We start from the raw sequence: 17,138 nt of genomic DNA, 5'->3' as shown, positions 1-17,138 counted from the left end.
AAATCCTGGCGAGAACATCTGAAAAAACTTTCAGCGGTGGTTACACCCTCCTAATGCTGGCGACATTTGTGAGGTACTTTGTTATGTCACTACCTCTCCCTAAAGAGGTGACGCACTGCGGCACGCTGTTCGAACTCGGCTACAAAAAGAGGCCCCTTATCATTGAGCTTAAACTTAAATGGGACAGCACTCATTGATATGTGGGCAGTTTGCCCGTGTTCCTTAATTTTTTTGCATTTGCAGACGGACGGAAAGACAAACGGACATCGTTAAATAGCCTTAGAATTTTACAACTATTCGAAATATATGTGCTTTGTAGGTTGGAAATGTACATTTCGATGTGTTGCATACGGAAGGACTAAATGAATGTACCCCGCTTCTATGGTGGTGGGTGTAAAATAGTCATTGCGCAAAATTTCAGCCAAATCGGATAAGAATTGCGCGTTCTAGAGGCTTAAAAAGTATATTGGTGAGATCGTTTTACATGGGAGGCATAAGCGTAGAAAGGCCTCTGAGCCCAAACTAGTTATGTTCAAGAAACCATGCATCTTACATTAAAATCGACTTTGAGAATTGTTTAAATACAATAAACTTTATCTTGCACATTGAGAATTTTGCAAGACATTTATGTTTTAATAGGTCTTAGATCAACACTTTAAAGATAAGATTTAAATTTTTGTATCCAAGTCTTTGTTGGTTTTGCTTGTTTAGCTGAAAGAAATCTTGTACATAGTCTAATGCCATTGACTTAAACAGAATGTAAGCTGCTGGTAACCACATCCAAACTATCCGCATACGGGTTATGCTACTTGTATTCCCCCTTCATCTTGCAAATCAACTTATATGGCTCTATTTGTTTTTATTATATTTGCAGTTTACCAAATGGCCACATAAATATCAACGCTTTCGATCGTATGGCAGCCATCGTTGGTGCTTTCACCAAACACATGCATTCGGTTAAAACAACAGATATACCAGCAACAGCAACAGCCACAGCATCCGGAACAAAATCTGTTGGTAACAACTGTATTGCATCCCAGGCAATAATGGCAACGGCAGCAACATCCACAACAGCAGCACCGGCGACAGGAGGTGAATATGAGATATTTTGTCGTCATATGCAGAAAACAACGCGACTTGGTGAAAATGGTAAGTCCTTGAAATGTAGACAAACAAGTTCTACCATTCTATTTAAAGGGGAATTTACCACATACTACGAATAGGTATTTGGATGTAAGCAACAACATTTGGAAATTATTTCACTGAATTTACAAGCAGGGTGAAAAGGTGAGGTAATTTATGAACATTTTTATAGTTTTCGGCAATACCTCAAATGGTGACTGCTACATAACTCTCAGATTTTTGCAGTTATGTTCAATGATAAGCAGCCCCTAAGAATGGGTGACGAATTGGAAGTAAGGTTCGGCTGACAAAGGCAAATAAATGAGAATACGGGAAACTTAGGTATCTTGAATATCTTGAATATATATACTTTATAGGGGCTCAGAAGAATATTTTGTGATGTTACAACTGGTACCCCAGCGGAGGTTTTCCCCTACTAATGCTGGCGATCTTGGTGAGATATTGCACCATTTGGTATGGCAGCCATGTTAAAACTTCTCTCCAAAGGGGTCTTGCACTGCGGCATGGCGTTCGGACTCGGCTATCAAAATTGAGGTCCTTTATCATTGAGCTTTAAAACTTGAATCGCACATCACTCATTGATCTGTGAGAAGCAGAGATGGTCCATAACACGATCTTTATACACACAACCAGAGGATGGGGATATATTAATCTAGTTATTCCGTTTGTAGGGGCTTATGAATTCAAGATCTACCACCGGTTTATATGGCGGCTATATCAAAATATGCACCAGTATGGCCCGTTAACAATCCCAACTGACCTACATTTATAAGAAGTATTTGTGGAAAATTTCAAGTCCATAGCTTTACTCTTTCGAAAGTAAGCATACTTAAGCAATCAAATTCCCCCATGCGTTCTTTTTGACTGAGTTATACACCATGCACCAAGTCAGACAAGAACTGCGACCTCTGGACGCTCAAGAGGTGTATTCAGGAGATCGGTTTATATGGGAGCTACATCAGGTTTTAAACCGATTCAAGCCACACTTGGCATGTATGCAAGAATAAATCATTGTGAAAAATTTCAGGCAAATCGGATAAGGATTGCATTCTCTAGTGCTCAAGAGGTATAAAATCGGGAGATTCGTTTCTATGGAAGCTATATTTATGGACCGATATGGCCCATTTACAATCCCAAGCAACCTACTCTAATAGAAAGTATTCGTGCAAAGTTTCAAGCGTCTGGATTTATTCGTTCGAAAGTTAGCGTGCATTCCACAGATGACAGACGAAAGGACATGCCTAAATCGTCGTAAAATGTCATGGCGATCATGAATATAAATATACCTTATGGAGTCTTAGACCAATTTTTCGATGTGTAACAAACCCTAGTTGAGTTGTGAATATATGTGGTTCTAAAGGGTGATTTTTTTGAGGTTAGGATTTTCATGCATTAGTATTTGACAGATCACGTCGGATTTCAGACATGGTGTCAAAGAGAAAGATGCTCAGTATGCTTTGACATTTCATCATGAATAGACTTACTAACGAGCAACGCTTGCAAATCATTGAATTTTATTACCAAAATCAGTGTTCGGTTCGAAATGTGTTCATTCACCGTAACGTTGCGTACAAACCACACCAAACAGTGCATTTTTCGGGATGCATGGGCAGTTCTTGAACGGCTTCTGGTTGCTCTTCACTCCAAATGCGGCAATTTTGCTTATTTACGTAGCCATTCAACCAGAAATGAGCCTCATCGCTGAACAAAATTTGTCAAAATTTGAACACATTTCGAACCGAACACTGATTTTGGTAATAAAATTCAATGATTTGCAAGCGTTGCTCGTTAGTAAGTCTATTCATGATGAAATGTCAAAGCATACTGAGCATCTTTCTCTTTGACACCATGTCTGAAATCCCACGTGATCTGTCAAATACTAATGCATGAAAATCCTAACCTCAAAAAAATCACCCTTTATCTCGCTATCACTATCTCTACTAGTTCGGAACCATTACAACGTGATTCAGCAAGGGGATGGGAAATTTTGGTGTTCCTAGGCCCGAGCCCTACATAGGAGGCATCTCAGCAGTGCTTTCCATTTTATCCCCTTATAAACTGGTTCTGAACCCAAGCCATTTGTCCTTACTTTGCAATTTACTCATACTTATTGGACGCCCATTCTACTTATTTGCAAGAATATCTTTGCACCTCATTATGCAATAGCTGGTCAAAAAACGTAATTAATTTTAATTAGCATACAAACAACTTGTAATTTATGACGTTGTCTACACATGTACTTGTTTATTCAATATTAATCATTGTTAACTCAGTTGGACAGGTGGTCAGGGAAAGAATAAGTTAGTTGTAACAGAATGTAAAAATATTTTAAAACAAGTAAAAAGGCGTTAAGTTCGGCCGGGCCGAACTTTGGATACCCACCACCTTGGATATAAATGTATTATGTAAACCACCTTTCGTCATAATCCGGTGAAAAATTCATATTTTATGCCCCCATTGCCGCTTTAACGAAATATATCCAATTTGGACCAAGTACAAGCCATTTTTCAATTTTATAAAACCGAACATTGGTCTTTTTGGTAGCCATATCCAAATATAGACCGATCTTAACCATATATGATGCGGATGTGGAAAAGCCTGACCAAAATTTCAGCGAAATCGGATAATAAATGTGCCTTTTATGGGCCCAAAACCTTAAATCGAGAGATCGGGGGTATATGGCAGCTATATCTAAATCAGGACCGTTCTGGGCCAAATTTGAGAGGGATGACGAAGGGCCCAATACAACTCATTGTCGCAAATATCGACGAAATCGGATAATATATGTGTCTTTTATGGACCCAAAAAGCTTAAATCGCGAGATCGGGGGTATATGGCAGCTATATCCAAATCAGGACCAATCTATGACAAATCGCAGAATGTTGTCGAAGAACCTAACGCAACTCATTGTACCAAATTTCGGTGAAATCGGACAATAAATGCGATTTGTTTGGGTCCAAAACCTTAACTCGAGAGATCGGTCTATATGGCAGCTTTATCCAAATCAGGGCCGATCTGTGCCAAATCGCAGAATATTGTCGAAGAACCTAACGCAACTCACTGTGCCAAATTTCGGCGAAATCGGACAATAAATGCTCCTTTTATGGTTCCAAGACTTCAGAGATCGGTCTATATGGTAGCTATATCCAAATCTGGACCGACCAGGGCCAAATTGAAGAACAGTGTTGAAGTGCCTAACACAACTCATTGTCACGAATTTTGGCAAAATCGGACAATAAATGCGCTTTTTATGGGTCCAAGACCTTAAATCGAGAGATCGGTCTATATGGCAGCTATATCCAAATCTGAACCGATCTGAGCCAAATTCAAGAATGTTCTCACGTGACTTAACACAACTCACTCTCCCAAATTCTAGCAAAATAGGATAATAAAAGTGGCTTTTATGGGCCTAAGACCTTAAATCGTGAGATCGGTCTATATGGTAGCTATATCCAAATCTGGACCGATCTAAACCGTATTAAAGAGGAATATTGAAGGGCCTAACACAACCCACTGTCCCAAATTTCGACGACATCGGATTATAAATGCGCCTTTTATGAGCCCAAAACCTTAAACCGAGAGATCGGTCTATATGCAGTTATATCCAAATCTAAACCGATCTGTGCCATATTGCAGAAAGATGTCGAGGGGCCTAACACAACTCATTGTCCCAAAATTCGGCGACATCAGACAATAAAAGCACCTTTTATGAGCTCCAAACCTTAAATCGAGAGATCGGTCTATATGGTAGCTATATGCAAATCTGGACCGATCTGAGCCAAATTTAAGAATGTTCTCACGTGGCTTAATACAACTCACTCTCCCAAATTTTAGCAAAATAGGATAATAAATGTGGCTTTTATGGGCCTAAGACCTTAAATCGTGAGATCGGTCTATATGGTAGCTATATCCAAATCTGGACCGATCTAAACCGTATTAAAGAGGAATATTGAAGGGCCTAACATAACCCACTGTCCCAAATTTCGACGACATCGGATTATAAATGCGCCTTTTATGAGCCCAAAGCCTTAAATCTAGAGATTGGTCTATATGCAGCTATATCCAAATCTAAACCGATCTGTGCCATATTGCAGAAAGATGTCGAGGGGCCTAACACAACTCATTGTCCCAAAATTCGGCGACATCAGACAATAAAATCACCTTTTATGAGGTCAAAACCTTAAATCGAGAGATCGGTCTATATGGTAGCTATATCCAAATCTGAACCGATCTGATCCAAACTGCAGTATGTTGTCGAAGAACCCTTCGCAACTCACTGTTGAAAATGTCGGCAAAATCGGACGAAAATTGCGATTTTTTTGGGTCCACAACCTTAAATCGAGAGTTCGGTCTATGTGGCAGCTATATCCAAATCTGGACCGATCTAAGCTATATTGCAGAAAGATGTCGAGGGGCCTAACTGAACTCACTGTCCCAAATTTTGGCGATATCGGACAATAAATGCGCCTTTTGTAGGTCCAAAACCTTATATCGAGAGATCGGTCTATATGACAACTTTATCCAAATCGGAACCGATCTGGGCCAAATTGAAGAGGAATATTGAAGGGCCTAACACAACTCACTGTCCCAAATTTTGGCGAAATCGGACAATAAATGCGTCTTTAATGGGTCCAAGACCTTAAATCGAGAGTTCGGTCTATATGGCAGTTATATTCAAATCTGGACCGATCTAAGCCATATTACAGAAAGATGTCAAGAAGTTTAACGTAACTCACTGTCCCAAATTTCGGCGAAATCGGACAATAAACGCGTCTTTTATAGGTCCAAGACTTTGAATCGAGAGATCGCTCTATATGGCAGATATATCCAAATCTGAACTGATCTGTGCCACATTGCAGAAGTATGTTGAGGGGCTTAACACAACTCACTGTCCCAAATTTCGACGACATCGGATTATAAATGCGTCTTTTATGGACCCAAAGCCATAAATCGAGAGATCCGTCTGTATGTTTGCTATATCCAAATCTGGACTGATCTGTGCCTTATTGCAGAGAGATGTCGAGGGGCCTTACACAACCCACTCTCCCAAATTTTGGCGACATCGGACAATAAATGCGCCTTTTGTAGGTCCAAGACCAAAAATCGAGAGATCGGTCTATATGGTAGCTATATGTAAATCTGGACCGATCTGAGCCAAATTCAAGAATGTTCTCCCGTGGCTTAACACAACTCACTGTCCCAAATTTCAGCAAAATCGGATGATGAATGTGGCTTTTACGGGCCTAAGACCCTAAATCGTCGGATCGGTCTATATAGGGGCTATATGAAGATATTGTCCGATATAGCCCATCTTCGAACTTAACCTGCTTATGAACAAACAAGTAAAAGCGTTGTTGGAAGTGATACCAAAACACTACGTGCAAAATTTCAGTTAAATCGGAAGAGGATTGCGCCTTCTAGAGGCTCAAGAAGTTTAGACCCGAGATCGGTTTATATGGCATCTATATCAAAACAAGGACCGATTTGGCCCATTTACAATACCAACTGACCTACACTAATAAAAAGTATTTGTGCAAAATTTCAAGTTGATAACTTTACTCCTTCGAAAGTTGGCGAGCTTTCGACAGACAGACGGATGGACGGACGGATGGACGGACAGACGGTGTCTAGATCGACTTAAAATGACATGACGATCAAGAATATATATACTTTATACAAACAGAATGACGAAAATGGTATACCCCCATCCTATGGTGGAGGGTATTAAAAGGAATCTGTGCAAAATTTCAGCTATATTTCTCTATTTTTAAGGGCAGCAGCGTGTTTTCAACAGACAGACGGACGGACATGGCTAGATCGTCTTAGATTTTTACGCTGATCAAGAATATATATACTTTGTTGGGTCGGAAATGGATATTTCGATGTGTTGCAAACGGAATGACAAAATGAATATATGCCCCCATCCTTAGGTGGTGGGTATAAAAATGTAGGGTGACACATTTAACACATTACGTAGGCCATTCTATAATAATGGTTAAAAGATTTCGTTTTGGAAGTTCCATGGAAGTGATCACTGTAGCAAATGTTCTCCATTTGAATGATTGAAGGTGATCATTGAGAGTAAGTTCAATAAATGTAGAGTTTGGGGCACTTTCTCATGGCGCACCCTTTATTTTCCCTATTATCAATAAATATATTTCTATAATAGTTAATGTCTAAGCAGATTTTGAGTTAATTTTAATGCGAAACTAATTTACATTTTATGCAAATATCATCCTACTTCATTGGTATTCTTTCCGTGAATTATGAATGTATGTAAAAACATGTGCTTTATAAACTTTATTGACTTTTCACCACACGCGCACTCATGTCAATAATAACAACTGCAATAACAATAGTAATAATCATAATAATAATAAATCCAATAAGCATCGAGGTAAACAATAACATAATTAATATAAATGTGATTTGCATTGATAGAGCGTCAATATTTCATATCGCATTTTGTGGCTGGCAATTTATAATGAAGTACTTGATGTCAAATAAAGGCGGTTGTATTTGGCAATTTTAAATTAAAAATCCACACAAATACAACGCAATAATGTTCAAATTTACATACTCTCACATATTTTTGTAAGTACTCGACTAATATGTTAATTATTTTTGGAATATTTGTTTTTAACTTTGTAATGGATGACAAAATTGATTAAAATTCAATAAAACCAAAAATAATTAAGTGATGCACAAAACCAAACTAATTTAAATATTATTTTAAGCAAAAGTTGGGCAGCGCTGGCTATATCTAAACTAAGGGGTGATTTTTTAGCTATTATCTTTTTTGGTAACACTGGTTCAAACAGCTCACGCACGTTTTGTGTTTTATTTCACTGTCAAACAGCATTAGTTTGGTCTATAATTTAACCATGAATCGCCTTACGAGCGAGCAACGCTTGCAAATTATTGAATTTTATTATCAAAATGCGTGCTCTGTTAAAAAAAAAGTTCATCACGCGCTTCTTCCATTCCATCGACGAAGCTCATTTTTGGCTCAATGGGTACGTAAATAAGCCGAATTGTCGATTTTGGAGCGAAGAATAGCCGGAAGCATTGCAAGAGCTACCAATGCATCCCGAAAAACTCACAGTTTTGTGCGGTTTATGGGCTGGTGGCATCATTGGACCGTACTTTTTCAATGAATGGTGAGCGCTACCGTGAGATGTTATCCATTTTTTTTTGCCCAAAATGCAAAAACTTAACTTGAATGACAGGTGGTTTCAACAAGACGGTGCCACATGCCAAACCGCACGCGTAACAATGGACTAAGCGGATGGACCATTTGAGGCGCAGTAATGGTCACTTGCATGAAAAAATCGTCAAACATTAAAGCATATGGATCGTGCTATCGTTTTAAATAAAGATATCATTTGTATTACCACCACCATAGCATGGAGACATACTCATTCCGTTTGTAACACCCAAAAATATTCGTCAAAGACTTGATCGTGTCGACGTTCTGAGTCGATCTAGCCATGTCCGTCTGTGCGTCTGTCGAAATCACGATTGCCGTCGAACGCTTAAAGGTGGCCACTTAAAATTTCTTATTGATGTAAGTCATAGGGGATTGCAAATGAGCCATATCGTTTCAGATTTAGATATAGCTCCCATATAAAACGATCTCCCGATTTGACTTCTTGTAATTTGTAATTTATTTAAACACGCACAACAAGAATATAAAATTCTTATAATTAAAGTGCGGGTAATATCTCCAACAAATGTATTTACATAGTAAACACTTAAAACTAAGAATCTATAGCTATACAGTACATCACAGATCAATTTACTAACTGGAAAAAAACTAACATTTGTGGCTTTGTAGATTTGAATTTAAAAGAAAAAATAAAAATGAATTTATCAATCAAAGAGGAATTAATAGACTTAGTTGATCCGAAAAAAAGAAATTACGGTAAGTATTGGGTTGCCCAAAAAGTAATTGCGGATTTTTTAAAAGAAAGTAAATGCATTTTTAATAAAACTTAGAATGCACTTTAATCAAATATACGTTTTTTACACTTTTTATCTAAAGCAAACTAAAAGTAACAGCTGATAACTGACAGAAGAAAGAATGCAATTACAGAGTCACAAGCTGTGAAAAAGTTTGTCAACGCCGATTATATGAAAAATCCGCAATTACTTTTTGGGCAACCCAATATATAAGAATAAAAATAAATAAATAATAATGATAAAAATAATAAAAATGAGTCTTAACATTCATCAACTTAATGCAGTAAAATATTTCCAAAGTCTGGTTTTTAATGTTGCCAAGTTACTGAGTAATTGCAGATCGTTAGGAAGTGAGTTGCAGAGACGTTCAGCGAATATGAACAAACGCCATTCAGAAACAAGCCTCCGATAAATTTTGGGAATGATTTTTTTTTTTACCTCTAATAGATCTGGCGAAATCAATGAATCCAAACAGATATTGTGGTGCCTGCGTGTAGATCAGTTTATCCAGGAAAGTAAGCGACCTCAGGTACAACTAGTGTTGTAAGGAGACCCCATACAGGGATAAAGAGTATTCAGAGATGGAGTCACGCCCTCTCAAGCCAAATACATAACGAGTAACGCTATTAAAAAGGTGTTAGCTTACGTCTACTTACCGTGCCGCAATTAGCAAACAACTCACAGCCGTAGAGAATGCCAGAAACAAGATCAGTCTTTGCCAAGAGAGACCTAACCCGCAGCGGAGTAACCAACTGAGTGGCCCAGAGAGCACGCAATTTTGAATATCCCTGACCAACGACAGAGTCGATATGATTACTCCAAGTCAGAGTGCTATTAATAACCACGCCCATGTTCTTTGCATGAGGAACGATTTCCAATCTAGTGTCATTAGCCTGTTTCTAATTATAACACACTTGCAGGCTTTCGCCCACGTGCTGACTTTTGACAGATCATAATTAAGCAGACGTATATTTTCAGCAATCTCATCCCTCGGATTGGCGATATATATCTGTACATCGTCACCCGTCATATGTACCTCACAATAAGACAATTGACTCACCAAATCGTTACTGTACAATAAAAAGAGAAGAAGACCCAGAATTGATCCCTGAGGAACACCTTTTAAAACAAGCAAAGGTGATGATACAGAAGACTTATAACTGACGGACTGAGTGCGGTGTGACAGGTACAACAAAATAAGATAGAAGAAAAATTGTAAAGATGTCTCATCTTATCCACAGTGTCAAATACCTTAGAATGGCCAAGAAGAACAAGGAAATTTACCTTGTCATTCTCCAAATTAACCCTGATCCTCTCAGTGACCTCTGCCAAGGCAGTTACGCAGCTGTGGTTAGGTCGAAACCCGGACTATCTCACATATAACAAAGAGTTCTCGTTGAGAAAAGACGAGATTTGCAAATACAACAATTTCTCAAAGACCTTTGGCAAGCAACAAAGAATTCTTAGGCAGTGGGATAACCTCGGCATGTTTCCACGCTAATGGAAAGTAACTCGTGGTCAAAATCCTATTAAAAACGTAGGTTACATGAGGAAAAATAAGGGGGAGCAAGAGTCGTATAAATCTAGGATCAATGCCATCAGGTCCGACAGCGTTAGACTTTCCAGTCGCGACGCACTCAAGGACATCGGTGGGATCAATACAGCTGAAGCCAAAACCAGAGTCGTCATCGAGAGAGGGGGAGATATTGAAGCCATAGAAATTGGGATCAACTGGGATCTGTGGAACATTTGTTAATATTAAGCCCATTGATGTTTGTTGAACATCTATTAGTATCTTTCCCTTCCACGTTCTCTTGGAGCCTATTGCAGAAGGAAAGCGTCTGTAATAGTAGTCTTTCTTCGCTATCTTAATCAACTTGTTGATGTGGTCTCTTGCTGATCGAAAGGCATCATGTAACTCAGGCGCCCTGAAACGTCTCCACCTGCGATGCGACATATTCCTCTCGTGAATAGCCGAACGAATATCCCGGGAGAACCACGATTTCGATCTGGAGGACATTTCTCTAGTCTTGAGTGGAACCGTAAGTTCCTGTAGGTCACGGATATTCCTCTGTAGGAAGTCAGTTTGTTCATCGATAGTTTCCATATGAAATATAAGATCTCAGTCGATAAGCTTAGCACTCGAAAGCAAAAAATCACGGTCGGAATTGGCAAAATCTCTATATGAGTAAGTTTCCATAGTCCTAGTGAGCTCAAATTAAAAAGATCAAGTCATGGTTCGAAAAACATGAGGCTGACAGTTGGTCGTATAGGAGGACTTTAGAAGTATCACTAACAAAGAACAGATCGAGAAGGGTGCTAAAGGATGCGAAAAATTGTGTGGAAATTGTTGAATTGACAGGCAAAAGCCCCAAAGAAGACATTTCAAACGTCAAGCCCGTGAGTCTTGAGTCCTTACAAGCCGCAATTTTTGTCGAGTTGGCTGAAATTTAGCATATTCTGCTCTGTTAGACTTCCATCAACTGTGCCTAATACGGTCTAAATCGGTCTAGAACCTAATATAGCTCCCATATAAACCGATATGCCGATTTGACTTCTTGGGCCCCTGGAAGCTGCATTTTTTCCGATTTGGCTGAAATTTTGCACGTAGTGTTCTGTTACAACTTTGAATAACTGTACCAAATACGGTCCAAATCAGTCTAGAACCTGATATAGCTCTCATTTTAACCGGTCTCTCGATCATCCTTGTTCGCTTCCTAGAAGCTTTAATTATTACTGGTTTGGCAGAAGTTTTGTATGTAGTATAAAACTATGCCCTTCAACTAAATTTATTTTGTATAAATTCTTAGAAGAATCTAATGTGGGGGGTTTCCAAGATTCGGCCCGGCCGAACTTAGCACTCTTTTACTTATTTTCTATTGCGCTTGTGAATGAAGTCGACTTTAAGAGCCCTGTTTAAATTCAGATGTATGCTTTGCAACCTACTCTAATTGGGTTGGTATGAACCATTTGGCAAGTGTTCTGTTATGACTTACAACAACTGTGGCAAGTACGGTCCAAATTGATCTGAAACCTGATATAGCTGCCATAAAAATCGATCTCTCAATTTGACTTCTTTAACCACTAGATGGCGCAATTTTTATCCTATGTGGATGAAATTTTGAGCAACGTCTCTTCCTATGAACTTCAAAATAGAAGACCCGAATCGGTGCATAGCTTTTTGTATCTCCCACATAAACTTATCTCTCTATTATTCTTGTTTGCAGAATTTTGGTAAGTAGACTAAAATTATGACCTTCAACTAAATCTTTTTTGTGTAAATATTAAGCAGAATCCATGGTGGTGGGTTTCAAAGATTCGGCCCTGCCGAACTTAGCAAGGTTTCTTCTTCTTCTCATTCATTCATCCCACATTGGTCTTATTCAATACTTCAGCGCTCCAATTGTCTCTGAGAATTTCATCTTTGTATGGCGATCCGCAACAATAATTCAGTGTGATTATTTATGCACTTATTGACCACTTCTTAAGAAGAAGAAATAACAAAAATACTTCCTTATCATTTTTTTTTTTTGTAACTCCTACTGGTCACCTCCGATGCGAGAATACAATATATTTTATTATGGCCTTCGGCAATTTGTTGTTTCTTGTTAATATGCATTTTTATTAAGACAAGACTCTACTTCATCTACGAAACTGTTTATATGGTGGCAAAACCCATTGAACAGGGTACAACAAAAATAACGAGAAGAAATTACATTACTTCAAAACAATTTTTGTTTGTTTCTCTTTCGAGACGAGCTCATTGATCGGAGGTGCAAATGGAGAAGGAAAGCCAAAGTTTGCAACACACACCAACCACTATGGGACGCGTTTCGTCTTTGGCTAGAAGACTTTTCAACCATATTAGGTGTGATGGCTTCAAGGGCCGTGCGTTGGTATGTTGTCTTTGAATTCTGTTAATAGCGAAAACACATCTATGATACAATTACCACATTAACCACGCCCGACAACCCTGTCTATTAGCTGTACTTTTTCCCAATGCATGTATTTTTGTGTAATGACAGACATTCTTTCTGTGGCAAATTACATTTCTTCCGTAATACACATGATTTTGTGCATATGTTGGAAGTTGTATTGATGGCTTCGAAAGCTAGACAATAGCAATGGCTCTCGCTGTTGCTCCGTGTGCCCAGGTTCGAGTCCCGGCCGGGCTCTGCCCAATGTTTCAATTTGTACTTCAAAACCATTTATTGTGGAGCAAGCTGAAACTTATAAACCTGTAGAGTGTTTTAATTCATATTGATGGTATTTTTCTGTAGCTAGAAATTAAATCAAATAAAATCGAAACACATGAAATTAAAACAAGTAAAAGCGTGCTAAGTTCGGCCGGGACGAATCTTATATACCCTCTACCATGGATCGCATTTGTCGAGTTCCCATCCCGGCATCTCTTCTTAGACAAAATAAAAAGGATATAAGGACCATATCAAGATATGGTCCGGTTTGGACAATTAAATTATATGTTGGAGACCTGTGTAAAATGTCAGCCAATTCGAATAAGAATTGCGCGCTTTGGGGGCTCAAGAAGTAAAATAGAGAGATCGATTTATATGGGAGCTGTATCGGGCTATAGACCGATTCAGACCATAATAAACACGTATGTTGATGGTCATGAGAGAATCCGTCGTACAAAATTTCAGGCAAATCGGATAATAATTGCGACCTTACAGGCTCAAGAAGTCAAGATCCCAGATCAGTTTATATGACAGCTATATCAGGTTATGAACCATACTTGGCAAAGTTGTTGGATATCATAACAAAACACATCGTGCGAAATTTCATTCCAATCGGATAAGAATTGCGCAGTCTAGAGGCTCAAGAAGTCAAGACCCAAGATCGGTTTATATGGCAGCTATATGAAAACATGGACCGATATGGCCCATTTGCAATACCAACTGACCTCCATTAATAAGAAGTATTTGTGCAAAATTTCAAGCGGCTAGCTTTACTCTTTCGTAAGTTAGCGTGCTTTCGACAGACATACGGACGGACATGGCTAGATCGACATAAAATGTCACGACGATCAAGAATATATATACTTTATGGGGCCTCAGACGAATATTTCGAGTAGTTACAAACAGAATGACGAAATTAGTATACCCCCCATCCTATGGTGGAGGGTATAACAAGTAAAAAGGCTTAAAGTTTGGCCGGGCCGAACTTTGGATACCCACCACCTCGGGTATATATATAAACCACCTTTAATCAAAATCCGGTGAAAATTGCATACCTTATGTCCCATAGCAGTAATATCGAAATATGTTCCGATTTGGACCAAATACTCATAGGAACAAGTCATTGCAATTATGTATAACAAACTATTGGTCTTTTTAGTAGCTATATCTAAAAATAAAACGATCTCAACCATATACAACACAGATGTCGAAAAACCAAATATCAAATATCAGTGAAATCGGACAATAAACACGCATTTTATGGCCCGAAAACCTAGAGCCGAGAGATCGGTCTATATGGCAGTTATATGCAAATCAGGACCGATCTGTCCCATATTGCAGAAGTATGTCAAGAGGCTTAACATAACTCACTGTCCCAACTTTCGGCGGCATCAGCCAATAGATGCGCCTTTTATTGGCCCAAAACCTAAAATCGAAGGATTGGTCTATATGACAGCTAAATCCAAATCTGGACCGATCTAAGCCAAATTGAAGAAGAATGTCGAAGGGCCTAACACAAGTCACGGTCCCAAATTTCGGCGACATCGGACAATAAATGCGTCTTTTATGGGCCCAGAACAATAAATCAAGAGATCTGTCTATATGGCAGCTAAATTCAAATTTAGACCAATCTGTGTCATATTAAAGAAGGATGTCGAAGGGCCCATCACAACTCACGGTCCCAAATTTCGGCGACATTGGATAATAAAAGCGACTTTTATTGGCCCAAAATCGGTCTATATCGCTATATCCAAATCTGAACCAATCTAGGTCAAATTGAAAAAGGATGTTGAAGGGCCTAACACAACTCACGGTCCAAAATTTTGGCAACATTGAACAATAAATCAACCTTTTATGGGAGCAAGACCTTAAATCGGGATATCGGTCTATATGGCAGCTATATCCAAACCTAGACCGATTTGAGCCAAATTGACGAAGGATGTTCAAGGGCCTAACACAACTCACTGTCCCAAATTTCGGCGACATCGGACAATAAATCAACCTTTTATGGGGGCAAGACCTTAAATCGAGAGATCGGTCTATATGGCAGCTATATCCAAATCTGTTCCGATCTGGGCCAAATTGACGAAGGATGTCGAAGGGCCTAACACAACCCAAACACCCAAATTTCAGCAAAATCGGATCGTTAATGTAACTTTTATGGGCCTAAGACCTTAAATCGGCGGATCGGTCTGTATGGATGCTATATCAAGATATAGTCCGATATAGCCCATCTTCGAACTTAACCTGCTTATGGACCAAAAAAGAATCTGTGCAAAGTTTCATCTCAAAATCTCTTTTTTTAAAGACTGTAGCGTGATTTCAGTAGACAGACGGACGGACATGGCTAGATCGTCTTAGATTTTTACATTGATCAAGAATATATATATATACTTTATAGGGTCGGAAATGGAAATTTCGATGTGCTGCAAACGGATTGACAAAATGAATATACCGTCATCCTTCGGTGGTGGGTATAAAAAACGAACCGAAAAGTGACAGTGAGGTGCCAACCTTTGATCGACCAAAGGTTTCATCGGTTCAACCTTATGCAAGGTACCATTTGCCAAGGGATTGATTGTAATAATCGCAATATTGTTTTACAACGTCTTGTTCCAAATGAAAAACATAATTTTTCTCATATTGAATAGCTTTGAGTGTTGATTTAAAAACTTCAGTGCATTAGCTTTAAGCTAACCCTGTTCAGTTATAAAAGATGCTTTCATGTACTCGATATTATTCCGGAAAATTATGTTAGAATAACAAAGGAGAAGAATAAGTTAAAAAAAAAAGAAAGAAGAATAGCACACCAAGTTTTTACAATAGTAGTTGTAGATGAATGCAGCCTTAAGCCATTGCCTTTGTACACGAAGTCCTTTGTTAGTTTGCTGTTTCTTTCCTTTTTTTTCTCCCTCATAAGGATGCTGCCATAGAAGAAGAAAAATGTTGAAAAAGTCCTAGAAGAAAACTGCATATTCATCTGAATATTTGTATAAACATATTCTCTTATTTAGCCGGTGGTTGGAGAGGAGATGATAAATATAATGTTATGACTCAATTCCTAAGGACAAGGTAGGTAGTAGGTAGGGAGCAAGTATAAATATTTCGTTGCTTCCTTTAAGCTACCCATTGTTCCATGCCGCACTGAGTAGTATAAAATATGAATGGTGGTTGTTCATTACATGCAATGAATTTCTTTGGTTTTCGGAGATACCCTCCATTTCTCCTTAGCACCCGCACAACTAAGCTTCCTTAGCAATGAGATATAAACACAATGGAAAGAAAGTTCATGGCACAAAGTTAAGAAGTAGAATCCGTAATGTAAAGGCATGCAAGTAAAATGTGTGCAAATAGTACGGTCAAAGGCTCCATGATGATAAAGTACCACATTTTATTACACAGCTAATGTTTATACAACAAATATAAATAAAAAAAAGCCTATTGAAGAGTTGTTTTTAAGTTATACAAGGATTTATTAAATTCGAATCGCCAGTAACGAAAATGTACTTGGCAACCATTAGGACAAAAATATATAAACTTACTCTTATTATCTTCTAAATCACTTTGTCGAATGTATTTTAAAGAAAGATTTAAGCCGTAGTCTAGGCATGGTGTCCAAAATCAGAACAAGAAGTCAAATCAGAGTCTTAAAGGGGCTGACCCGGAAATTTAACGGCCGCGACAGTATTATCATTGAAGCGGAATGGCATATCTTGATTCCGGGAGTAGCCTTTGAATGGACATCAGAAACCCAACAGCTGCTATGGTGGTATCAGATCTGCATGTTGTCGCTATTAAAACTTTGACAAGCAGAGTGACTGCAACAGGCTGCTCCAG

At 38.6% G+C, this 17,138-nt stretch overlaps 1 protein-coding gene across 1 annotated transcript in view; it reads left to right on the top strand.

Moving 5' to 3' along the window:
- The window catches only part of LOC106082724 (uncharacterized), a 579,753-nt gene that overhangs the window by 270,336 nt on the left and 292,279 nt on the right, over nt 1–17,138 (top strand). The window contains exon 10 of the mRNA XM_059364686.1: nt 875–1,149. Within this exon, the coding sequence (XP_059220669.1) occupies nt 875–1,149 (275 nt within the window). The remainder of the gene's footprint in view (nt 1–874; nt 1,150–17,138) is intronic.

Source organism: Stomoxys calcitrans, chromosome 3 (genome assembly GCF_963082655.1).
Source record: "Stomoxys calcitrans chromosome 3, idStoCalc2.1, whole genome shotgun sequence".
Taxonomy (NCBI): Eukaryota; Metazoa; Arthropoda; class Insecta; order Diptera; family Muscidae; genus Stomoxys; species Stomoxys calcitrans.
This window is presented reverse-complemented; position numbering and strand designations above follow the sequence as displayed.